General features: G+C 58.3%; 1 protein-coding gene and 1 long non-coding RNA gene across 4 annotated transcripts; both read right to left on the bottom strand.

Annotated features, from left to right (window-relative positions):
* Window positions 1-513: 513 nt before the first annotated feature.
* LOC137455093 (uncharacterized) lies at window positions 514-6,092 on the bottom strand. 2 transcript variants are annotated; one of them, XR_010990752.1, is made up of 3 exons: window positions 5,899-6,092; window positions 3,945-4,038; window positions 514-2,266 (listed from the first exon to the last, which is right to left on the bottom strand). It is a non-coding gene; the product is annotated as an uncharacterized lncRNA (long non-coding RNA). The 2 variants fall into 2 exon arrangements; XR_010990753.1 differs by having other exon boundaries at window positions 3,945-4,035.
* Window positions 6,093-7,352: 1,260 nt separating this feature from the next.
* HDAC3 (histone deacetylase 3) lies at window positions 7,353-22,775 on the bottom strand. Of its 2 annotated transcripts, XR_010990754.1 has the most exons (16): window positions 22,666-22,775; window positions 22,336-22,418; window positions 18,192-18,334; window positions 17,795-17,876; window positions 16,392-16,448; window positions 16,245-16,300; window positions 15,079-15,212; window positions 13,974-14,054; window positions 13,812-13,885; window positions 13,385-13,449; window positions 12,370-12,459; window positions 12,213-12,271; window positions 10,159-10,238; window positions 9,585-9,742; window positions 7,722-8,557; window positions 7,353-7,690 (listed from the first exon to the last, which is right to left on the bottom strand). XR_010990754.1 is itself a non-coding variant. In XM_068165640.1 (15 exons), the coding sequence occupies exons 1-15, from the start codon at window positions 22,718-22,720 to the stop codon at window positions 8,488-8,490; spliced, it is 1,287 nt and encodes a 428-aa protein (XP_068021741.1). In that variant the 5' UTR covers window positions 22,721-22,775; the 3' UTR covers window positions 7,353-8,487. The 2 variants fall into 2 exon arrangements, 1 of the variants encoding a protein (XP_068021741.1); XM_068165640.1 differs by having other exon boundaries at window positions 7,353-8,557.
* Window positions 22,776-24,668: the final 1,893 nt, after the last annotated feature.

Genomic DNA, 24,668 nt, shown 5'->3' with positions numbered 1-24,668 from the left:
CCACAGCCACCCTGCTTCTCAGGCAACCTCAAGGGAGACCTTCTGATCCCATCACAACCCTCTGGCAGTGCCCTGACCTCCAGCAGGGATCAGAACAAGCTCCTTGGTGCCTGCCTGTGAAAGGCCAAACTCCAGAAGCTTAAAGGAAGGAGAGCAAAGGAGGTTTAAGAAAGAAACAACCTGGAGAAAGGGAGAGAGCTGGAGAAAGCTCCCAGCCAGGTGCAGCAGAAGCAGGACACAGAGCAGGGCTGATCTCCCAGAGCCACCCCTGAAGCAGGTGAAGAGAATCAACCCTCTGGGCTGTCACCTGCCAAGTTGTCCCTTCCCTCAGCACAAAGGGAGGGAGACAACTTGCAGCCACTTCTCTGCCCCCCTCAAATCCCTGAAGGGTCAGGGAAGGGCATCCCCCAAAGCACCAAGGAGAGCCTCACACTTAGAATCACAGAATCAGTTGCCAGAGTTGGAAGGGACCTCAAGGCTCAGCCAGTCCCAAGCCCCCTGCCATGGGCAGGGACACCTCACACTACAGCAGCTTGCTCACACACAGCCAGCCTGCCCTCAAAAAGCATCTGGAGAACATGGAGCTCTCATCCCCTGCTCCACAGGACAAGCTCAAAGCCTGGAGATGTTGCTCCCATTCCACTGTTGTAAGGACCCTAAGGCTGGGGAGCCTGTGGACATCTCCTCTCCAGCCCCTCCTGTTCACACCCCAGGACATCACACAGCCCAAAGCCTGCTCTGGGTGCAGGGACAAGGGGGGACAGGGCTCCAGGAGTGTTTCACAGGAAGAGATGTCACAGAGAGCTCTGAGAGATGGGGGAGAGCCTCCTGCAGTGCTGGAGACTCAGCAGAAGAGTGACAGGGACCTGGTGGAGCAGGGCCAGAGGAGGCCACAGCAATGCTGGCAGGGCTGGAAGCCCTCTGCTGTGAGGCCAGGCTGAGAGAGTTGGGGTTGTGCAGCCTGGGGAAGAGAAGGCTCCAGGGAGACCTTGAGACCTTCCAACAGTCAGAAGAAAGCTGGGGACAGAGTTTTGAGCAGGGCTTGTGGTGCCAGGCCAAGGGGGGATGGTTTGAACTGCAAGAGGGAGATGCAGAGTGGAGAGAAGGGAGAAATGTTTGACCCTGAGGGTGGGGAGAGCCTGGCCCAGGCTGCCCAGAGAGGTTGGAGCTGCCTCATCCCTGGCACCATCCCAGGTGAGGTTGTTTGGGGCTCTGAGCAAACTGCTCAGGCTCTAGCTGCCCCTGCTGGCTACAGGGGAGTTGGACTGGATGAGCTTTAAAGGTCTCTTCCAACCCAAACCTTTCCATGCTGCTGCTGCCATTGCTTAGCCAGGAGATTCCTCAGAGCTAAAGAAGACTTCATCATCTGGAAGGGCCTTTAGGTCTTCACAAGAGCCTCCTTAGGTCCTGGCAGCCTATGAAGGGAGCTTACACAGGACAGGCACTCAGGGCAGCAGTGAAGACCTTCCAGGCCACCACCACCTTCAAAGGTGGCAGAGCCAGGGGAAGTTTAGGCTTGAGGTGAGGAGAAAGTTCTTCCCAGAGAGAGTTGCTGGCCATTGGAATGTGCTGCCCAGGGAGGTGGTGGAGTCACCATCCCTGGAGGAGTTCAAGAGGGGACTGGATGTGGCACTTGGTGCCATGGTCTAGTCATGAGGTCTGTGGTGACAGGTTGGACTCGATCTTTGAGGTCTCTTCCAACCTTAGTGATACTGTGATGCCAGCATCCTACCAGCCAGGGCTCCTGCTTGGCTTTGGGTGGACCAAGCCCCTCAGGTCCCTGGGTGCTTTCCCTGCCCAGCAAGGCCAAGGTGAACTCATCTCCCTCTGCAGAGTGCTGCAAGCAGGGCCATGAAAGCCCTCAGCTAGGCTGCTGTGAGGAGAGGAGACACAAAGGAAAGGAGAAGCTTGTTGAGGTGAGAGAGCAGGGTGTAAGGTGCCCTTGAGAATGCAGGTCCTACCTTGGTGCAGTGTGGTCTTCACAGCTGCATGGCTGCTGAGAAGCTTCTTTGGAGGCAACCCTCATGGAAGCAGTGGAGTGCCACAGGCTGTCCTGCATCTGAAGCCAAGACCCATTCCTGATGGAGGTGGTAGGAATGCAGAGCAGCCTGGGAGAGAAGCTGCTGCTGGGATGCCTCCAGGAACTGTCAGTGGTGCTGGCTGGCTGTTCTCTGTGGTGCCTGGCACTGGAGCTGCTGGCAGGGAAGAAGAGTGTGAAGCTGTTTCCCTTGTTGGTGTCTCCAAGCTCTTCTTTCAGCCTCTCCACCTGAAGCAGAAGCACAGTACATGCCAGGGGTCACTTTGGGCTCAGTTACCCAAAGCACAGAGGGACCCACCCTGGACCATGAACCAGATGATCAGCTTGAGCTCAAACCCCCTTCCTTCCCTCCACAAGTTGCTGCCTCCTTCCCTTAGGATCATAGAAGCACAGAAGTATCAGGGCTGGAAGGGACCTCAGGGCTCAGCCAGTCCCAACCCCCCTGCCATGGGCAGGGACACCTCACACTACAGCAGCTTGCTCACAGCCAGCCTGGCTGCAAACACCTCCAGGCATGAGGCTGCCACCACCTCCCTGGGCAACCTGTGCCAGGCTCTCACCACCCTCATGGGCAACAACTTCCTCCTCACATCCAATCTCAGTCTCCCCACTTCTAGTTTTGCTCCATCCCCTCCAGCCCTATCACTCCCTGACACCCTCAAAAGTCCCTCCTCAGCTTTCTTGGAGCCCCCTGCAGATCCTGCAAGGCCACAAGAAGGTCTCCCTGGAGCCTTCTCCTCTCCAGCCTGCACAACCCCAACTCTCTCAGGCTGTTTCCAGAGCAGAGCAGCTCCAGCCCTCTGCTCCTCCTCGTGGCCCTTCTCTGGACACCTTCCAGCACCTCCAGATCCTTCCTGGCACAGAGGCTCCAGACCTGGACACAATGGTCCAGGTGGGGTTTGGGTTGGAAGGGACCTTCAAGATCATCCAACTCCAGCCTCCTGCCACGGGCAGGGACACCTCCCACCAGCCCAGGGTGCTCAAGGCCTCATCCAGCCTGGCCTGGAACTCCTCCAGAGAGGAGGCAGCCACAGCCTCCCTGGGCAACCTGTGCCAGAGTCTCCCCACCCTCACTGCAAAGATTTTCTTCCTCATCTCCAGTCTTAGTCTCCCCTCTCCCAGCTCAAAGCCATTGTCCCTCATCCTGTGACTCCCAGCCCTTGTCAGAAGTCCCTCCCCAGCTCTCCTGGAGCCCCTTCATGACAATTCAAGGTTGCCTTAACCCCAGCCTGATCAAGCAGGTCCCTGCAAGGCTTCAGTAAGGAATCAATGGAAGGTCTGCTGTGTGATGCTGCCACCAGGAAGGTTCAGCACTCTCTGGGTGTGGACTTCCAGTTTACTCAAGGAATTACTGGTTTGAGTCCTGTTTTAGCTTCAGAAACTTAGGGAATGCTTCTGAGCTTAAGAGGAGTGTGGCCAGCAGATCCAGGGAGGTTGTCCTTCCCACCTCACCTGGAATAGTGCATTTGTTCTGGGCTGCCCAGTTCAAGAGGGACAGGGATCTGCTGGAGAGAGTACAAGGGAGGGCTCCAAGGATGCTGAAGGGACTGCAGCACTGCCTGGTGAGGAGAGGCTGAGAGCCCTGGGGGTGTTCAGTCTGGAGAGGGGAAGGCTGAGAGGGATCTGATCAATGTCTATCAATATCTGAGGGCTGGGGGTCAGGAGGGAGGGGACAGGCTCTGCTCAGTTGCACCCTGGGATAGGCCAAGGGGCAGTGGATATAAACTCCAGCACAGGAGGTTCCACCTCAACATGAGGGGTGTTGGACTGGAAGATCTCCAGAGGTCCCTTCCAATCCCTGGCACCCTGGGAGCCTGTGATCCTATCAAAGGCAGGTTTTGGGCTGCAGCCATTGCAGAGCACAGAATGTCTCCTGGAGATGCCAGTGGGGGTCAGCAGTACTCACAACACTGGGCACAGCAAGGCTTCTTTGCCTGGATCATCTCATCCTTCTCCCTTGGAGGCTGCTGCTTCTCTTTGCCCAGGTCCATCTCCAGCTGCTGAGAGAAAGCAGAACAGCTCTGAATTATCCACCCCTGTGGACTGGAGTGAGCAGAGCTCCATGGCCAGCACCAGGGGGGTGGCAAACACAGCTGCTGTTGAGCTCAGCAAGCACCCATTGGGGCTGAGTCTCCTTAGAAAGCTGTAATCCACCCTGACAGCATCCATCACAGAACAACAGAAAGGACCTCTGGAGATATCCAGCCTCAACCAGGGGAGGTTCAGGTTGGACAGCAGAAGCAGCTTCTTCACTGTGGAAAGGTTCTCAAAGCCTGGCCCAGGCTGCCCAGGGAGGTGGTTGAATCCTCCTCCCTGGAGGTGCTTCAAGCACAAAGAGTTGTGGTGCTGAGGGCCATGGTTTAGCCCCAGCCTTGCCAGGGTCAGAGAAGAGTTGAACTGGATGATCTTGGAGGTCTTTTCCAACCCAAGAAATTCTCATCCCTCTGTGAAAGGCAAATTTCAGGCCCTGCTGGGTCTCAGCAGTGCTGCACAGAGAGCCCTTTGTAGGGAAATGCCAATTAGGGCTCACTGGAGGAGCTTTGACGACTCCAATTTGGCTTCAGTTGCTTGAGTGGCTTCAGAAGAGGACTTGAGCCACACATGGATGATCAAAGGACTCTTGGCTTTGAGCAGAATAGAGCTGGACCTTTTCCTTTCTTTGAACAACAGAATGGTGAGGGCTGGAAGGGGCCTCTGGAGCTCATCCAGCCCAAGCCCCCAGCCCAAGCAGGGCACCCACAGCACAATGCCCAGCAGCACAATGCCCAGGGGGGGCTGGAAGCTCTCCACACAAGGAGACTCCACAACCTCTCTGGGCAGCCTGCTCCAGGCCTCCAGCACCCTCACACCAAACAACTTTCTCCTCCTCTTCACATGGAACCTCCTGGGTGCCAGTTTGTGCCCATTGCCCCTTGTGCTGTCCCTGGGCACCACTTGCCAACACCACCATCAGTCCAACCCCACCATGGCCACTAAACCACGTCCCCAAGTGCCATGGCCACAGGTTTCTTGAACACCTCCAGGGATGGGGAGTCCACCACCTTCTTGGGAAGCCTGTGCCAGTCCCTGACCACTTTTCCTTATCTTCAACCTGACCCTTCCCTGGCGCAACCTGAGGCCATTTCCCCTCCTTCTGTCACCTGATACCAGGGAGGAGAGGCCAACCCCCACCTGACCCTAATAATAGTAATTATTGAAGTGAAAGAGAGGAGATTTAGTACTTCCAGTGCTTAAAGGGGATGAGGAGAAAGCTGAGGACAGAGTTTTGAGCAGGATCTGTTGGGACAGGCCAAGGAGGGATGGTTTGAACTGCAAGAGGGAGATGCAGAGTGGAGAGAAGGGAGAAATGTTTGACCCTGAGGGTGGGGAGAGCCTGGCCCAGGCTGCCCAGAGAGGTTGGAGCTGCCCCATGGCTGGCACCATCCCAGGTGAGGTTGTTTGGGGCTGTGAGCATCCTGCTGTGGGTGCAGCTGTCCCTGCTGGCAGCAGGGGCGAGGTGGATGAGCTTGAAAGCTCTCTCCCCACCCAAAGCATCCAGCGAGACCTTAAAGCTCCTTCAAAAGAGGGAGATTTCAAACTCCCAAGGCACTCCTCCGGAGGCCAAAGCAGGAGCTCAGCCAGGCATCAACATTCCTGCCCCTCCTCAGAGAGGACAAAGGCTTCACCCTCAGCGCAGCCCGGAGAACCAACCCCTTCAAAGCAGCCTCATTAACCGCCAAATCCCAACGGCCGCAGGACAATGAGGAGCACAAAGCAAGCACCGCGCTGCGAGCGCAGCCCTGCTCAGCCTTGGAGTCCCTCCATCCCCCAGCACCTGTAAATCACACCAATTACTCCGTGGACACAACTTCGAGTCTTACCAGGCTCAGACGGAGGTTTACTGAGCTTCCAGGGGTGGATTTCTCAAGTCTATCCATCAGCCGGGAGCTGTCATCGGGAATCCGAGCGGCTCCTGAAGCCCAGCCTCAGGTGCGCGGAGATCTGGGGAGCCCGGGCTTGAGGCACGACTCCACAACGGAGCATCACCGAGGGGCGAGAGCTCGACGGTGCTGGGGGGCTCCTGGAAATGCACATTTGAGGGCAAAATGAGAACACTGAGGGAAGAACCAGGATTATTTCGCAGGAAGGAAAGCAGAAGGCACAGGTTGCAAGTTCCGTAGCTACACCTCGAACGCTCAAACGCCCCTGAAACCCCCAAACCCCCCAGATTAACCCCCAAATAACCTACTTTGGGATCCATCGGCGATCACTTACGGGGTGGTTTTGGGGCTCTTCCAAGAGCTGCGGGCGCGGGAGAAGCCGGTGGGAACCCCGCAGCCAGGGCAGGAGGAGCCGCGGCCCCCATCCCAGCGGGAACGCCTCGGGAATCCCCACCCCAGAACCATGCCGGGAGCCCCCCGGTATCCCCCAGCCCCACCGCGCTCACCGCCGCCGCCGCAGGGAGCCCGCGCAGGCAGCGGGGCCGCCTCATGAATATTAATGATAACCACGCCCACAGCACCCCGGGACACGCCCACAGGGAGGGGCGCGCCTCCCCTGCGTGCTAGAGGCGGAGGGGGCGGCGGAGACTAAAGCAAGAAAGGAAGAGGGAGAGAAGAACCCCGCCCGCAGTCTGACCCCCAGATCCCTGCCCAGCTGCTTCGGGCTCCTCCTCCTCTTCACATGGAACCTCCTGGGTGCCACTTTGTGCCCACTGCCCCTTGTGCTGTCCCTGGGCACCGCTGAGCAGAGTCTGGCCCCAGCCTCTTGCCCCCCACAGCTCCTTTCTCTCTTGCTGAGCATTCATAGAATAAAATCATAGAATCAATCAGGTTGCCCAGGGAGGCTGCGGCTGCCCCCTCCCTGGAGGTGCTCAAGGGCAGGCTGGATGAGACCTTGAGGATCTTGGTCCAGTGGGAGGTGTCCCTGCCCATGACAGGGAACTGGATGCTCTGGAAGGTCCCTTCCCACCCAACCCATTCTGTGAATCTCTGAAAGTGAAGCTGCAAGGAGCAGACTCTTCTTGAAGCTGCAACTCAAAGGCACCAGGAGATTCAAAGCCACTGAAGGAGAGGCCTCTGCAAGCAACCCTTAAGCTTCCTGCAGAGCTTCCGCTGGACTCAAGCAGGAGCCTCCACCCCTGAAGCTGTCCTCTGGTTAGGGAATTCAAGGCTCTGCTCACAGTGCAGAGGCTGAAGACTCATCAGAGTAGACATCAAGGAGCTGATTGCCCTCCACCAATTCAGATGCTGAAGGACACGGCCCTGCTCGTTGTGTCCATCCTTGGGAGGACAGGAGCCACTCAAGTGTGAGGATGGAAGAGCCAAACACCAGGTCAGGTAAGAAAAATACTGCCTCTTCCTTTAATGGTCAAAGCCACCAGTAAACAACCCCAGCACAAGACAGCCAGAGGCTGAAACCCTCCCACCCTCCCTCAGCACCCTCAGAACCGTCACAGGGACCAGGGGATGGAGCAGCAAAAAGTCAGGAGAGGGTGAGGGGAAGTCCCCTGCTGTGTGAGGGCAAGGGGACAGGCTCTGGAGGAGCAGTTTCCCTCAGCCAGGAGCAGAAGGTACCAGGAGGGAATGCTTTCTGCTCCCAGCAGCAGCCCTGGCCTCTTGCTCACACACAGAGGGGCCAGGTGGGACCTTGGCAACCACAGCTGGAAGCCACCTCAGAGGTGCAAGACACAGCTGGAAGCCACCTCTGAGGTGCCAGGGCACCCCATGGCAGCCAAACCTCTCCTCCAGCGGGCTTTTGGCCTCCCAGAGAGAGCAGGGGACATGGGTCCAACTCAAAGTGCTGTGGAACTGCTCTGTGAACACAAAACTGAGCATGGAGGGGAATGAGCACCATGAGGCTCTGCAGGGCTCCTGCCCACCTGCTCCAGCAGGCTGCTCCTCCTCACTCCAGGGGTGCACCCAACCCCTATCCTACACCAGGCCTTGGCTCCTCAGGGTGATTTTGCTCCAGCTGTGGACCATCAGATGGTTAAAGAAGACATCAGGAAGCAACTCTCCAGTGCAGGTTCAGAGGGGAGTCGCTGAGGAGCTGAGCAGAGGGCTGGGATGAGAAGGACGGGTTGGGTGCTGCTGCTGAAGGGGGGCAGAGAGGGGAGGGAGAGCCTGGCCAGGTCCCACCCTGCTGGCAGAAGCCTGGATGGGAGTCACAGGAGGTGGCTGAAGGCTCTGAGGGCAAGTGGCACAGCTGCCAGCCAGGATGCAGCACGGATTGCAGTGCTGCTTGGAACTGCCACTCCCCAGAGCAGAGCCAGCAGTGGGACGAGCAGGACGAAGGTTTCACCGCTCTCTGCCTCTCCAGGCAGCAGAGGCCAGCTCTGGTGGTGGTGCTCCTGCTGCCACCACCTGCAGTCAGATACAAAAGGGAGGGCTGACTGGCTCCTGCAGGGCCCCAGCTGTCTGCTCCAAGCACCCATGGCCAGTGTGGGCCCTCCCCTGGGGGCAGTGCCCTCAGATCTCCACGTCGCTCTCTTTGTCGTTGTCGTGGTCGCCGTCGTAGAACTCGTTGGCAGCTTCAGGCCTGGAGGGGAAGACAACCACCAGGATGAGGAGAGCCCTAGGTAGCCCTGGGCCAGAGAAGAATGCCTGGGACATGCTGCTGAAGGTCAGGAGATGGCCTGCACACAACCACCACCACCCCAGGTGAGGAGACCACACATGTCCAGAGAGGCTCCTTGGATAGAAGCAGAGACTCACAGAAGGTCATCCTGGTGGGGATTGGAAGGGACCTCTGGAGAGCATCCAGCCCAAGCCCCCTGCTCCAGCAGGGCACCCACAGCACAATGCCCAGCAGCACAATGCCCAGGAGGGGTTGGAAGCCCTCCACACAAGGAGACTCCACAGCCTCTCTGGGCAGCCTGCTCCAGGCCTCCAGCACCCTCACACCAAACACCTTTCTCCTCCTCTTCACATGGAACCTCCTGGCTGCCAGTCTGTGCCCATTGCCCCTTGTGCTGTCCCTGGGCACCACTGAGCAGAGTCTGGTCACAGCCTCTTGCTCCCCACAGGGCTAAGCAACCCCAGCTCCCTCAGCCTCTCCTCACAGGGCTGTGCTCCAGACCCCTCCCCAGCTTTGTTGCCCTTCTCTGGACACCTTCCAGCAGCTCAACATCTTTCCTAACCTGAGGGGCCCAGAACTGGACACAGGACTCAAGGTGTGGCCTAACCAGTGCTGAGCACAGGGCAGGATGACCTCCCTGCTCCTGCTGGCCACACTGCTCCTGATGCAGGCCAGGATGCCATTGGCCTTCTTGGCCTCCTGGGCACACTGCTGGCTCACGTTCAGCTGCTCTCAATCAGCACCCCCAGGTCCCTCTCTGCCTGGCTGCTCTCAGCCACTCTGCCCCCAGCCTGTAGCACTGCATGGGGTTGTTGTGGCCAAAGGGCAGAACCTGGCACTTGGATGTGTTCAGTCTCAAGCCCTCAGACTCGGCCCATCTGTGCAGCCTGGCAAGGACCCTCTGCAGAGCTCTGCTGGGCTCTAACAGATCAGCTCCTTAAGGTGTGGCCCAAGCAGTGCTGAGCAGAGGGGCAGAATGGTCTGGTACCTGCTGTAGTTCTCCTCAGAGCCTCTCTCCTCCGGGTCAGGCTCGTCGGTGCGGTCGTAGCTGAGCAGGTCCGAGGGCACGTCGTGGATCTGCACGCTGGGAGCGTGGTTCAGCATCTTCAGGTTCTCAAATATGGTCTGCCTGATCTGATCCAGGTACTGCACACACCACAAAAGAGACAACCACCGAGGTCCTCAGGTGCTACCAGACCCTCCAACCAAGTCCTGCACCGTGAGCATGCTGGAACGCTACAGCGAGGTGCTCAGGGAGGTGGTGGAGGTCCCATCCCTGCAGGTGGTGGAGGTGAGGCTGGACAGGGCTCTGGGCAACCTGATCTGGTGGGGGATGCCCCTGCTGACTGCAGAGGGGGGTGGACTGGATGAGCTTTGGAGGTCCCTTCCAACCCAGCCCATTCTATGATCTCAGAGGACAAGGTCATACTTGGGGTTTGGCCCTTTATTGCCCCTCTAAGAACTCCTTGGCTGGGGTCTCTCTGGTTTCAGAGGGCACAGCACTGAGCAGAGGGCTGTGGAAGGACAAGGCTGGACCTTGGACAAAGGCTGCAGGGACTCACCTGCCTGGAGTTCTGGTTTTCAATCCTGGTGCTGACATCAGGATGCAAAGTGAAGTCTGGGGCGAAGTACTCGAAGTACTCTGAGGGGGAAGGAGCAGAGTCACAGCAAGGAGCCTGAGGAGTCAGCACTGCTCTGGGGGGAGCAGAGCTGGACCCCACCACACCAGGAGGGACCAGACCCCCAAAAGCACAGCCCTGAGAACATCAGGAACTATAGCACAGCATCCCAGCATGGTGAGGGTGGGAAGGGGCCTCTGGAGCTCATCCAGCCCAAGCCCCCTGCTCCAGCAGGGCACCCACAGCAGCTTGCCCAGCAGCACAATGCCCAGGGGGGGTTGGAAGCTCTCCACACAAGGAGACTCCACAACCTCTCTGGGCAGCCTGCTCCAGGCCTCCAGCACCCTCACACCAAACAACTTTCTCCTCCTCTTCACATGGAACCTCCTGGCTGCCAGGCTGTGCCCATTGCCCCTGGTGCTGTCCCTGGGCACCGCTGAGCAGAGTCTGCCCCCAGCCTCTTGCCCCCCACAGCTCCTTTCTCTCTTGCTGAGCATGGCTCAGCTCCCCTCTGGGGCTGCTCTTCTGCAGGCTCAGCACCCCCCATGGCTCTCAATCTTTGTTCCTCCCAGAGCTGCTCCAGGCCCCTCAGCAGCTTTGTAGCCTCCTCTGGACTCTCTCCAGCAGTTCCCTGTTCCTCTTGAACTGGGGAGCCCAGAACTGGACCCAGGACTGCAGCTGTGGCCTCACTAGAGTAGAGCAGAGTGGAGAAGAACCTCCCTTGACACATAAGCATCCCATCAGTACAGCTGATGACACCAACCCCAGTGGGACAGATGACACAGGATCATGGAATCACAGAACTGCTTCTGTTGGAAGAGACCTTTAAGATCATCAGGTCCAACCCTTACCCAGCACTGCCAGGTCACCCAAACCAGGTCCCTCAGCACCACATCTCCATGGCTTTGAAACTCCTCCAGGCATGGGGACTCCATCACCTCCCTGGCCAGCTTGTCTAGACCATTTTTTTGCCATGAAAGGTTGAACCAAATGATCCTTGAGGTCCCTCCCCACCTGGGAGTCTCTGATAAATGAAACAGAGCCACCAAAGCCACACTGAGGTCACTGAACAGGAAACAACCCAAATTAAAGAGTCCAGAGGAGGGCTGGAGCACCTCTGCTCTGAGGACAGGCTGAGGGAGCTGGGGTGCTTCAGCCTGGAGAAGAGAAGACTCCAGGAGGACCTCAGAGCTGCCTTCCAATAGCTGAAGGGATCCTACAGGAAGGCTGCAGAGGGACTTGTGCTAAGGGTGTCTAGGGACAGGCCAAGGGGGAATGGTCTGAAGCTGAGGCAGAGCAGGGTGAGGCTGGAGCTTAGGGAGAAGTTCTTCAGTATGAGGGTGGTGAGACCCTGGAACAGGCTGCCCAGGGAAGCTGTGGATGTCCCCTCCATGGAGGTGCTCAAGGCCAGGCTGGATGAGGCCTTGGGCAACCAAGTCTTGTGGAAAGGTCTCCCTGCCCGTGGCAGGGAGGTTGGAGTAGATGATCTCTTGAGGTCCCTTCCAACCTGAGCCATTCCATGTCAGTGCTACATGACCCAGGAAGGGAGTGGCTGCCCAGCAACATCTCCTCGTAGGTGGCAGGAGATGACTAAGGGCATCTCTAAGATCAGAGAGTGCTGTCACCTGATCTTATCTCTGGTCAATGAGGAGTAGAAGTGTGGCTTAAGCTGCACAAGGGGAGGGTTAGGTTGGAGGTGAGGAAATATTTCTTCCTGCAGGAGCGGTCAGGGATTGGCACAGGCTGCCCAGGGAGGTGGTGGAGTCACCATCCCTGGAGAGGTTTCAAACCTGTGTAGCTGTGGTGCTGGGGGCCACTCTGGAGGTGTTCAAGGAATGTGTGGCCATGGGGCTTGGGGACATGGTTTGATGGCCATGGTGGGGTTGGAACTCAACAGCCTTTGAGGCCTTTCCCACCCAAAGCAGTTCCCTGCTTGTTCAGCTGCCATCAAACAGCAGAGCTCAGCTACGAGAGGCAAAGACCCAACTCCAACTCACCGCTGTAGGGCAGCTCTTCACTTATGGCTTCATCCACCAGCAAGGAGGTCTCATAAGTCCTGCAAAGGTGGAGGAAGAGGAGTTCAGACCACAGAGTGGTGCCACTGTGACAAAGCCTACAAGTGCTCAACCTCCAGGCAGCAGAGGAGAGACTCACCAGCACCGCGCCACGTTGCGCACCGTGTAGCCACCTCCTCCCAGCACCAGCAAGGGGATGTTGAAGCTCTTCACATACTCCACACACTCCCTAGAAAGGCCAACAAAGGTGCCAGAGCTGTCAGCTGGGCTGGACATCCACCTGTCACCAGTGCCAGCCAGACACCACCACTGCTGGGGGGATACACCTGCAGGTGGCAGCTTTCACCCAGGAGCTACAATTTCGATTGCTCCCCTGCCAGAGCCTGAAGGCTTTGCTCTGAGACCCCCTCCTGGCAGGCCAGAGAGAAAAACCCAACCCAAAACCTGCTAGTGGCTGCTGGAAGGGTGAAGGCAAACCTCAAACCCCATAGCAGAGGAACTCAGAGTCCTTCAGACTAAAGGATGATCTTTCAACACTGGCCAGAGGTCTGTGGCCAGCAGGAGCAGGGCAATGATTGTCCCTCTGTGCTGGGCACTGGTGAGGTCACACCTTGAGTGCTGGGTTCAGTTCTGGGCCCTCACTCCAAGGAGGAGATTGTGGGGCTGCTGAGTGTCCAGAGAAGGCAACAAAGCTGGGGAAGGGTCTGGAGAGCAGGGCTGGTGAGAGGCAGCTGAGGTAACTGGGAGTATTTGGTCTGGAGAAGAGGAGGCTGAGGGGAAACCACCTGACTCTCTACAACTCCCTGGAAGGAGGTTGCAGCCAGGTGGGGGTCAGCTCTCCTCTCAAGGAAGAAGTGATAGGACAAGAGGAAAAGGCCTCAAGTTGCCCCAGGAGAGGTTTAGGTTGAACATGAGGAACAATTTCTTCCCCTTGAGAGTTGCCAAGGCCTGGCCCAGGCTGCCCAGGGCAGTGGTGGAGTCTCCATCCCTGGAGTGGTTTCAAACCTCCGTAGCTGTGGTGCTGGCAGCCACAGTTTGGTGGTGACCTGGCAGTGCTGGGGTAAGGCTTGGACTGGGTGATCTCAGAGATCTTTCCCAACCTTAATGATGCTGATTCAACCAAAGAGCTCCAAGACCAGCCCTGCTGCACTCACCCATGGCCTCTGATGCTGAGGTTAAAGCAGCCCAGGCGGTCACAGCCCAGCGAGTCGGCGCCGCACTGGGGAACAGAAACAGACCAACCTCAACTGGTGGTGGCCTCCAGAGCCACAGCAGTGTCCCCACCCCATGGCCACCCTCATTCACCCAAGGGTACACACAGACAGCAGCTCAACTGGAATACACCAACCATGACTGCCCAGGAACAGAAGGTCTTGGAACAGGCTGCCCAGGGAGGTGGTGGAGCCCCCATCCCTGGAGGTGCTCAAGAAAGGCATGGCCATGGCACTTGGGGACATGGTTGAATGGCCATGGTGGTGCTGGGTTGATGGCTGGATGATCCCAGAGGGCTTTTTACCCCAAGCAATTCTATGCTAGAAGGCTCTGAGAGGGATGGAGCCGTGCAGAGCTTTAGTTCCTTACCTGCAGCACGATGCAGGTGGGCTGGTAGTAATCCACCACCTGGTTGATGACAGGCTGGAAGAGGTGTTTGTAACCTTGGGAGAGAAAGGAGCATGGCTGATGGCCCTGGGGGAGAGGGAGCAGGCAAGGGCTGGGTGGGGAGGGGCAGCAGGGAGCACCTACTTTGGTCGTCGATGCCGTCTCGGAGGGGCACATTGAGGCAGTAGTAGCGACCGCTCTCAGCTCCCACCTCGTACATGTCACCTGCCCAGGGAAAGGGCAGGAGTCACAACAGCTCTGAGCCTTCACAGGGGCAGGAAGGCTACATCTGCTCTGGCCTGAGACCTCCTAACCCAGCTGGGATCCCCCTTCCTCACAAACAACAACTCCTGTTCCTCTCTACCTGGTTTTTGCAGCAAGGGTTGGGTTGGAAGGGACCTTCAAGGCCATCCAGCTCCAGCCCCCTGCCCTGGGCAGGGACACCTCCCACCAGCCCAGGCTGCTCAAGGCCTCATCCAGCCTGGCCTTCAACACCTCCAGGGAGAGGACATCCACAACCTCTCTGAACAACCTGTTTCAGTGTCTCACTACCCAACTCTTGGGACTTTTGACAAGGGCTGGGAGTGCCAGGGACAATGGCTTGGAGTTAGGAGAGGGGAGATTGAGGCTGGAGAGGAGGGAGAAATTCTTTCCATTGAGGGGGGGGAAAGAGACTGGAGCAGGTTGCCCAGGGAGGCTGTGGCTGCCCCTTCCCTGGATGTGTTCAAAGCCAGGTTGGATGAGACCTTGAGGATCTTGGTCCAGTGGGAGGTGTCCCTGCCCATGGCAGGAACTGGATGCTCTGGAAGGTCCCTTCCAACCCAACCTATTCTGTGAATCTCTGAAAGTGAAGCTGCAAGGAGCAGACTCTTCTTGAAGCTGCAACTCAAAGGCACCAGGAGACTCAAAACCACTGCAGGAGAGGCCTCTGCAAGCAGCCCTTAAGCTTCCTGCAGAGCTTCCGCTGGACTCAAGCAGGAGCCTCCACCACTGAAGCTGTCCTCTGGTTAGGATACCTCCCTGGAGGTGCTCAGGGCCAGGCTGGATGAGGCCTTGAGCAACCTGGGCTGGTGGGAGGTGTCCCTGCCCCTGGCAGGGGGCTTGGAGTAGATGATCCCCAAGGTCCCTTCCACGATTCGTCCCCTTTTCCCCTCCCTTCTCCCTGCAGCTCTGAGTCTGTGCTTTCAGCCTTTGGCAGCCCAGCAGAACTGCCCAGGGGCTGAGAGGCAGGGCCAGGGCCCAGACCTACCTGTGCCAGGGAAGAAGTAGTTGCCATACTTGTGGAAGGAGACGGTCATGACGCGGTCGGTCAGGTAGAAGGCCTCCTGCACCCCGTCCCCGTGGTGGATGTCGATGTCAATGTAGAGGACTCGAGGGTGGTACCTGGAGGGAGGCAGGAGGAAAACAGCTCTGCTGAGGCACTGCAACCCACCCCACCGCTCCCCACAGGCCTCAGTTATCCCCTGGTGCTCTGGAAGCCGCCAGCCACGTCCACCTGCCAAGCAGAACTGCCCTGGCCCAGCTGGGGTGGGACACCCCGGGGGTGTTAGGCAGGAGAATGTTTCTATGGCCATGCAGATCTCAACCACCAGAACATCTTCTGTTCTGCTGGGGAACTGAGAGTTCCAGCAGAAGGCTTTCAGACGGAGCCAGAAGTGTCTTGGGAAGCACTTGGTGAAGAGACTCTACTGTAGTCAGCAGGATGGTAGGAAGGAGAGGTCCTCCTGCCCCTCTACTCTGCCCCAGCACAGCCACAGCTGGAGGACCTGGTGCAGTTCTGAGCTCAAGGGGGACAGGGAACTGCTGCAGAGAGGCCAGCAGAGCCTGCAAAGCTGCTGAGGGGCCTGAGCAGCTCTGGGAGGAGCAAAGGCTGAGAGCCCTTGGGGTGCTGAGCCTGCAGAAGAGCAGCCCCAGAGGGGAGCTGAGCAATGCTCAGCAAGAGAGAAAGGAGCTGTGGGGGGCAAGAGGCTGGGGGCAGACTCTGCTCAGTGGTGCCCAGGGACAGCACAAGGGGCAGTGGGCACAAAGTGGCACCCAGGAGGTTCCATGTGAAGAGGAGGAGAAAGTTGTTTGGTGTGAGGGTGCTGGAGGCCTGGAGCAGGCTGCCCAGAGAGGTTGTGGAGTCTCCTTGTGTGGAGAGCATCCAACCCCCCCTGGCCACTGTGCTGCTGGGCAAGCTGCTGTGGGTGCCCTGCTTGGGTTGGGGGCTTGGACTGGATGATCCCCTGAGGTCCCTTCCAGCCCACAGCATTCTATAACTCTCCAAACCCTCTTCTTGTGCCTGCAGAGGAGGCCAGGACAACAACCAAGCTGTTGGCCTTCCTGGACTCTAGAAACCAGGGTGGAAACAGAGAGCACAAGGCAGGAGCAGAGCAGTGGAGCCAGGCCAGCAGGGCCCCTGCCCCATGTCCTTACTTGAGCAGCTCCAGGATGCCAATAACGATGTCATTCACATAACAGAACCCAGAGGCCTGCAGGAGAGAGAAAACCAGGATCAGAAAGGGCTCATCCCAGGCCCTGAGCCTCCCAAAGGCTCAGCAGCACCCAGGGTGGCTTCATTACCTCAAACTTCTTGGCATGGTGTAGCCCTCCTGCCCAGTTTATTGCAATGTCACAGATCTAAGAGAGAAGAAACCACAACAAACCCAGTTAAAGGTGACAAGGTGGTGACAACCTTGCAGCCCCTTCCCCAGTGCCACCTTCCTGGCCTTTTTCTCCTCTGCAGACCTTTCCAAAGCTCCACCTCAACTGTTAGCCCAGATTTGGTTGCATCTTACCCATACTGGGTTAGCTCTGTGCTATCCCTTCCCACTTAGGCCAGCAAAGATCATCTCCCACCACCAGCAGCAGGCACAGATTGCTCCTGCACTTGCTCTTCTCACTCTTTGAGACCTTCCTCAGGTCTCTAGAAGCCTCAAAGCTCTGTGGGCATTTTGGATAGTTCCCTGAGGGACCCTCTTCAGACCTTCTGCAAGGGTCTCCTCCAGTGCACTTCCACCCAGCAGTGGCCTCCAAGCAGCCAGTTTGAAGCCCCTAGCACTGAGAGGACGTTGGGATGTGCAGCATGAGGATCTTCTGCCTCCCTCAGGGTTAAATATCTCCTGAATGGTTGCACAGGAATGGTCTCAAGCTGGCTGATCACAGGCTCCCAGGATGTTAGAGGATGGAAGGGACCTCTGGAGATCCAGTGCAACCCCCCTGCCAGAGCAGGACCAGAGAATCCTGCACAGGTCACACAGGAACACATCCAGACAGGGCTGGAAAGGCTCCAGAGAAGGAGACTCCACAATCTCTCTGGGCAGCCTGCTCCAGTGCTCTGTGAACCTCACAGGGCAGAAGTTCCTCCTCACGTTGAGGTGGAGCCTCCTGTGCTGGAGTTTCTATCCACTGCTCCTTGGCCTATCCCAGGGTGCAGCTGAGCAGAACCTGTCCCCTCCCTCCTGACCCCCAGCCCTCAGCTATTGATAGACATTGATCAGATCCCTCTCAGTCCTCTCCTCTCCAGGCTAACCACCCCCAGGGCTCTCAGCCTCTCCTCACAGGCTGCAGTCCTTGTTCCCAAAACAAATCCCTGAGGTTCTCCTGACCTGGAAGCCAGCTGGCTGGTGGCTGGCAGCCGGCCGGCCAGAGCAGGATGGGGGGGGCAGGGGGGGCAGCCGGCCGGCCAGAGCCGGGCAGGGGGCAGCCGGCCGGCCAGAGCCGGGCAGGGGGCGGGGGGGGGACAGCCGGCCGGCCAGAGCCGGGCAGGGGGCGGGGGGGGGGGGACAGCCGGCCGGCCAGAGCCGGGCAGGGGGCGGGGGGGGGGGGGCAGCCGGCCGGCCAGAGCCGGGCAGGGGGCGGGGGGGGGGGGCAGCCGGCCGGCCAGAGCCGGGCAGGGGGCGGGGGGGGGGGGAGCCAGCCAGCCAGAGCCGGGCAGGGGGCGGGGGGGGACGGACAGCCGGCCGGCCAGAGCCGGGCGGGGTTACCTTGTTGTTCAGCTGCGTCGCTCCTTGCAGGGAGGCCCCGGTGTAGCGAGAGCAGAACTCAAAGAGGCCTGGGAACACTGGGCTGGAAGAGAAACCATGGCTCACCACCACCAAGCCTGCTCCACCAAGCTCCAGCCCTCTGCTCCTCCTTGTGGCCCTTCTCTGGACACCTTCCAGCACCTCCAGAGCCTTCCTGGCACAGAGGCTCTAGAACTGGACGCAGAGCTCCAGCTGTGGTCTCAGCAGAGGGGGAGGTGATCTTGATACTGAACAGCTCTGGTCCCAGCACTGACTCCTGAGGGGCTCCACTAGACCCAGGCCTCCACCTAGTCTCCATGGCCAGGATGTGGGGCAGCAGAGGCTGGGTGCTGGGCTTCAGGAGGCACAGAGCACTCACCAGTCATCCCCCACGTTGAAGGCATTGAGGCTCTTGGTGAAGCCCTGCATGTTGTTGGGGCTGACCCTCTGCAGGAAGTCGATGTAGTCCTCGGAGTGGAACCGGCACATGTCGTGCTGGGAGGCCTGGTAGGGCTTGAAGACCTTCAAGAGACAGAGCCAAGAGTCACTGCCCACCCAGCTCTGGGCTCCCCAGCTCAGGAGCAACAGGGATCTGCTGCAGAGAGACCAAGGGAGGGCTATGAGGATGCTGAAGGGACCTGCAGCACTGCCTGGGGAGGAGAGGCTGAGAGCCCTGGGGATGGTTAGTCTGGAGAGAAGGCTGAGGGGGATCTGATCAATGTCTATCAATAGCTGAGGGCTGGGGGTCAGGAGGGAGGGGACAGGCTCTGCTCAGTTGCACCCTGGGACAGGACAAAGGGCAATGGATGTGAACTCCAGCACAGGAGGTTCCACCTCCACATGAGGAGGAACTTCTGCCCTGTGAGGCTCACAGAGCCCTGGAGCAGGCTGCCCAGAGAGGCTGTGGAGTCTGCTTCTCTGGAGCCTTTCCATCCCTGTCTGGATGTGTTCCTGTGTGACCTGTGCAGGATTCTCTGGTCCTGCTCTGGCAGGGGGGTTGGACTTGAAGATCTCCAGAGGTCCCTTCCATACCCTAACACCCTGTGAGCCTGTGTGTTTGCCTCAGCTGCAAAACATCTGTGAGAACTCTTACAGCCAGCAGGCTGGGAGAGGTAGAGGGGTTCAGCCTGGAAAAGAGAGAGTAGAGGGGCCTGGGGCAGCTCTGGGAGGAGCAAAGGCTGAGAGCCCTGGGGGTGCTGAGCCTGGAGAAGAGCAGCCCCAGAGGGGAGCTGAGCAATGCTCAGCAAGAGAGAAAGGAGCTGTGGGGGCAAAAGGCTGGGGCCAGGCTCCTGTCAGTGGTTCCCAGGGACAGCACAAGGGGCAGTGGGCACAGACTGGCACCCAGGAGGTTCTATCTGAACAGGAGAAAGTTGTTTGGTGTGAGGGTGCTGGAGGCCTGGAGCAGGCTGCCCAGAGAGGTTGTGGAGTCTCCTTGTGTGGAGAGCTTCCAACCCCCCCTGGGCATTGTGCTGCTGGGACAAGCTGCTGTGGGTGCCCTGCTGGAGCAGGGGGCTTGGGCTGGATGAGCTCCAGAGGTCCCTTCCCACCCTCACCATGCTGGGACTGCATGATGTGGAAACTCTGACCATCAGAAAAAGGGTTTCAAGGCTCAGAGCACTGTGTAGGGCAGAGCTCAGACACAGATCTGCCCCTTCCCAGTGTCCCATCAGAAGCTGCTCTTGGCTGCTCCTGCACAACCCCCCCAGCTGTGAGGGAGGTCAGACACTGAACAACCCTGCAAGAGAAAGGCCCTAAAGATTCCCCCATGCCCTGAGTGCTCTCCAGCTGCATCCTCCTGAGTGCAACAGCAGCTCACCACAGCTGGACTCTCCCCAGTAGCTGCCTGCCTTGAACTGGGATGCCCAGAGCTGGCCTCAGTACTCCCTGTGTGGAAACACCTCCACACAGCTGCATCAAACCAGAGGTGCCTGCAGCTGCAGCCTGTGCTTCCAACAACATTCTAGTCCAGCCCTTCCTCAGGGCACACCAAACAGCTCCTGGGCTGTGGAGCCAATAGGCAGCAGCAATAGCAGCCTCTGGATGAGATTAGCACCACCTGAAGCCACCCCAGGCAGCAAACTAACTGAATGAATGAAGTTGCTCAAGGGTCTGAAACAGCTCAGGAGCAATCCTGCTGCACTGAACATGGGAGACAAAACCAAGCTGGCCCTGGCAGCTGGAGGTGCCAGGTGTTGCAGATTAAAATGGGCAAACCCACCTCAAAAAGGGGGAGAATGGGAGAAGACTTTCACCATTCCTGCCTTGGTCTTGTCTAATGAGGCAGGAGGTTAGTCCTGAGAGCTTTGGCTTTGCTCTGTGCTGCCAGAACAGGGAATAAAACAGCACCAGGATTCCAGGGAAAGCAGCAAGATTCAATCCCACTGGCACCAACGGAGGGGTAAGAGTCCCAGAGTGTGTCCCCAGCCACTCAGAGTGATGCCCTGGGTCCCCAAACAGCACCAGGATTCCAGGGAAAGCAGCTAAATTCAATCCCACTGGCACCAACGGAGAGGAAAGAGCATCAGAGTGTGTCCCCAACCACTCAGAGTGATGCCCTGGGTCCCCAAACAGCACCAGGATTCCAGGGAAAGCAGCTAAATTCAATCCCACTGGCACCAAGGGAGAGGAAAGAGTCCCAGAGTGTGTCCCCAGCCACTCAGAGTGATTCCCTGGGTCCCAAAAGCAGTTCAGCTCCTGAAAGATTGAAGATTTCAGCTTCTTTTCCTGTTGTTTGGTGATCTGAGCCATCAGGGCTGACAGACTGCACTGCAAGGAGAGAAAAACCTGACAGCAAGAGCTGGGCTGGGCTGCTTGAGCAAGCAAAGCTTTGAAGAGCAGGTTGGACAATCACTGAGCAGCCAGGAGGCAGCAGCAGTGAAGCCTCTCAAGGCATCCAGGTGAATCAGAAACCTCCCCAGGAAGTTTTTCCTACCCCTCACTGCCCTAAGCCCACACCATTCACAGGGTCCTGCTTGGAAGGTGCCACACAGGAATGGCCCACAGGGTGCCCAGCAGCACTGCACACACAAGGTGCTGACAGGAAAGGGTGAGGCCTTGCAGATCAGCTCTAGAGGCTATGGTGGGGGCTGAGGGCAACAAGAAGGGCTCAGACTGCTTAAAGCCTGGTCACAGGACGTCAGGGGTTGGAAAGGACCCAAAGAGATCATCAAGTCCAACCCCTCTGTCAGAGCAGGACCATACAATCCAGCTCAGGTCACAGAGGAACACATCCAGAGGGGCCTTGAAAGGCTCCAGAGAAGGAAACTCCACAACCTCTCTGGGCAGCCTGCTCCAGGGCTCTGTGACCCTCACAGTGAAGTTCCTCCTCCTGGTGAGCTGGAACCTCCTGTGCTGGAGTTTCCATCCATTGCTCCTTGTCCTGGCATAGGACACAACTGAGCAGAGCCTGTCCCCTCCCTCCTGACCCCCAGCCTTCAGGTATTTATAAACATTGATTAAATCCCCTCTCAGTCTTCTCTTTTCCAGACTAACCACCCCCAGGTCCCTCAGCCTCTCCTCACCAGGCAGTGCTCCAGTCCCCTGATCATCCTCACAGCCCTCTGCTAGACCCTCTCCAGCAGTCTGCAATAAGTCACAGAATCAACCACGTTGGAAGAGACCTCCAAGATCATCAAGTCCAAAGTGGGAGCTGAAGGAGAGGCAGCAATGCAGGAAGAAACCTAAGAGGGGCCAAGCTTTAGCATGGACTCATAGACCCACACAAGTGTTTGGGGTGGAGAAGACCTCAGACATCATCCAGTCCAACCATCAGCCCAACACCATGACAGCCTTTAAGTGACCACTCCACATCTTCTGCTGAGAGGGAACACAACACCTAGAGAGGAACTTCCCCAAGCAGTCCCTGCCTCCTTTGAAAAGCAAATGAACCTTCAGTGTCCTACCAGTGCTGCTCCAAGAAACACAGGATGGTTTGGGTTGGAGAAGCCCTCTGAGCTCATCCAGTCCATCAACCCAACCCAACCATGGCCCCAGGTGCCATGGCCACAGGCTCCTTGAACACCTCCAGCCATGGGCACTCCACCACCTCCCTGGGCAGCCTGGGATAGTCCCTGACCACTCTGGCAGCAAAGAAATTGTTCCTCATCTCCAACCTAACCCTCCCCTAGGCAACTCCTCTCATTCTGTCACTTGTTCCTTGGGAGCAGAGCCCAACCCCCACCTGGCTCCAGCCTCCTCTCAGGGAGCTGCAGAGAGCAATGAGGTCTCCCTCAGCCTCCTCTTCTCCAGGCTGAATACCCCCAGTTCCCTCAGCTCCTCCACATCAGCCCTGTCCTCCAGACCTTTCCCCAGCTTCAATGCTCTTCTCTGGACACACAGCTCAAGGGCTTGCTTATAGTGAGACCACGACTGGAGGCAGCAGGACACTGCACAGCTCTCTGGCACCGTTTACGTGTGTCAAAGCCTAAAACGCGCATGCCGGCAGCTGCCTGCCCGCAGCCTTCTCTCCCCGCGCCGCCCGGGTTGGAGGGGAGCCCCGTCCGACCCCCCGAAGCGCCGCTTACGATCATCTTCTTGTAGAGGCCGTAGTGCAGCACCAGGCTGTGGGTCAGCGCCAGGCGATGCGGCTTCATGGGGTGTCCCGCTCCTGGATGGGAAACGACACCGGGGAGTCACCAGAACCAGCGGCACGAGTGAACACCAACAAACCCCAACCCCCGCGGCCAGGCCCAGCGCGGGGACCCCTCCGAGACGACCTCCGCCCAGGCCCACTCGGGCCCAGGCCGAGGTGAGGGGAGCGGCCTCAGGCCGGGCACGGCCCAAGCCCCGCCCTGAGCCAGGCCCGGGCCCCCCTCCGCCGCCCTCCCCGCGCCTCTCCCGGCCCCGGCGCGCACCGTAGTGGAAGTTGCCCACGTCCGGGTCGTAGAAATAGGCCACGGTCTTCGCCATGGCGGACAGGCCGCGACCCGCCGCCGCCGCGCGCTCCTGCCTACGTCATCGTGGATCGACCGCGCCCGGCGCAGCCACGTCGCGGGAGAGTGACGTTGGGAGCCAGGGGGCGGTGCGTGGAGACGGCGCCCGTGCCTGGGGGCGGGGCGATAACCGCTGAGGTGTCCCCGCGGTCCTACTGCCCACCCCCGGCGCTGCTGTCTCCTCTGTTGCGCTTTGGATTCTCTTCTGTAGCGCGAAAGCTGCGCCCCTCGTCGGCTTCAGCTACCTCCAGGCATCTCTTGCTGCACCTCACCTACTCCAAAGCACGCCCACCTGTTCCCAGTTACTCCCAGCTGCTCCCAGTTATTCCTAGCAAGCTCCCAGTTACTCCTAGCGAGCTCCCAGTTACTCCCAGTTATTCCCAGCTAGTTCCCAGTTACTCCCAGCGAGCTCCCAGTTACTCCCAGCTGCTCCCAGTTACTCCCAGTGTCCCTCAACCTACTGGCCACACTCTTCTTAATGTACCCCAGGTTCCCATTGACCTTCTTGGCCACAAAGACTCATTTCCTCCTCATGGTAAACCTGTTCCCCACCAGCACTCCCAGGTCCTTCTCCACAGAGCTGCTTCCCAGCAGGTCACCCCCAACCTGTACTGGTGCAGAAGGTTGTTGCTTCCCAGGTGCAGGACTCTACACTTGCCCTGGTTGAACTTCAGGAGGTTTCCTCCACCCAACTCTCCAGCCTGGCCAGGTCTGTTGTATGGGAGCATGACCTGGGGAGGTGTCAGCCACTCCTCCCAGTCTGGGATCACCCACAAGCTGGCGGGGGGGAGGGGGGGGCACTCTTTCCCTTCATCCAGGTCTGTCACTGGGCCAAGCAGACCCCCACATCCCACCCCTTAAGGGTGCAGGTGCTGCTGGTAGCCTCCTGGGCTTGGCAGGGAGCAGGGATAGGGTGGCACCAGGCAAGGGTGTTTGGTGGAAAAATTGCTGTGGAAGGAAAACCCAACCCTGAGGAGCAAGGCAAATCCTGAGCCTCACCCAGAGATGGCAAAGAGATGAGGACAGGGCCATGGCAGGAGTGACATGGGGGTGAAAAGCTTCTCCTGGTGGGAAATGTGTCCCCTCTTGGGAAGAAGAAAGGATCAATGGAGCCTTTCAAAAGGCCTGGAAAACTGGGTGCTTGACAAGGGCTTGGTTCTGCTGCTTTCCTCCCTGATGTGCAGGAGCTTGGGGTGAAGGATCCCCAGAGCACCTGCCATAAAATGGGGCTTTAGAGAGGAGCAGGAAAGGGCCAGGATCCCCCCCACAAGACACTCCAGGAGCCAGCTGAGGATGGAGGCCACCAGGATGTTCCCTGACTTCTCAGTGAGGGGATCTTGATGCTGGGTAATGATGTGAGAGAAGGAATTGTGGGCTGTGGGGTGGGAGTGGATGCAGCTGGTGAGATGGGATGGGACTGGATGGGATGGGAGTGGATGGAGCTGGTGGAATGAAGTGGGATGAGATGGGAAGGGAATGGATGGGGCTGGTGGAATGGGATGGAGCTGGTGGGATGGGAAGGGAATGGATGGGTTGAGATGAGTTGGGAATGGATGGGATGGGATTGAATGGGGCTGGTGGTGTGGGATTGGATGGGGCTGGTGGGGTGGGATAGAATAGAATTAGAATAGAACAGAATAGAGTTAACCAGGTTGGAAAAGACCTTTGAGATCATCAAGTCCAACCTATCACCCAACACCATCTCATCAACTAAACGATGGCTCCAAGTGCCTCATCCAGTCTCTTCCTAAACACCTCCAGGGATGGTGACTCCACCACCTCCCTGGGCAGCACATCCCAATGGCCAATCTCTCTTCCTATGAAGAACTTCTTCCTAACATCCAGCCTGAACCTCCCCTGGCACAGCTTGAGACTGTGTCCTCTTGTTCTGGTGCTGGGTGCCTGGGAGAAGAGACCAACCCCCA

The sequence above is a fragment of the Melanerpes formicivorus genome, unplaced genomic scaffold (assembly GCF_026170545.1).
Source record: "Melanerpes formicivorus ecotype bairdi unplaced genomic scaffold, bMelFor1.0.p_v2 SCAF_91, whole genome shotgun sequence".
Classification (NCBI taxonomy): domain Eukaryota; kingdom Metazoa; phylum Chordata; class Aves; order Piciformes; family Picidae; genus Melanerpes; species Melanerpes formicivorus.
The sequence above is the reverse complement of the archived record's forward strand: the minus strand, read 5'-3'. Positions and strand labels throughout refer to the sequence as shown.

Excerpts from the sequence above, each read along its gene's own strand:
- HDAC3 (XM_068165640.1), bottom strand. The coding sequence starts at position 22,720 with ATGGCGAAGACCGTGGCCTATTTCTACGACCCGGACGTGGGCAACTTC. Across the intron at positions 16,301-16,391 it reads ACCATGCCAAGAAGTTTGAG|GCCTCTGGGTTCTGTTATGT; the intron begins GTAATGAAGCCA and ends TCTCTCCTGCAG. Across the intron at positions 12,460-13,384 it reads CTCAGCATCAGAGGCCATGG|GGAGTGTGTGGAGTATGTGA; the intron begins GTGAGTGCAGCA and ends TGGCCTTTCTAG.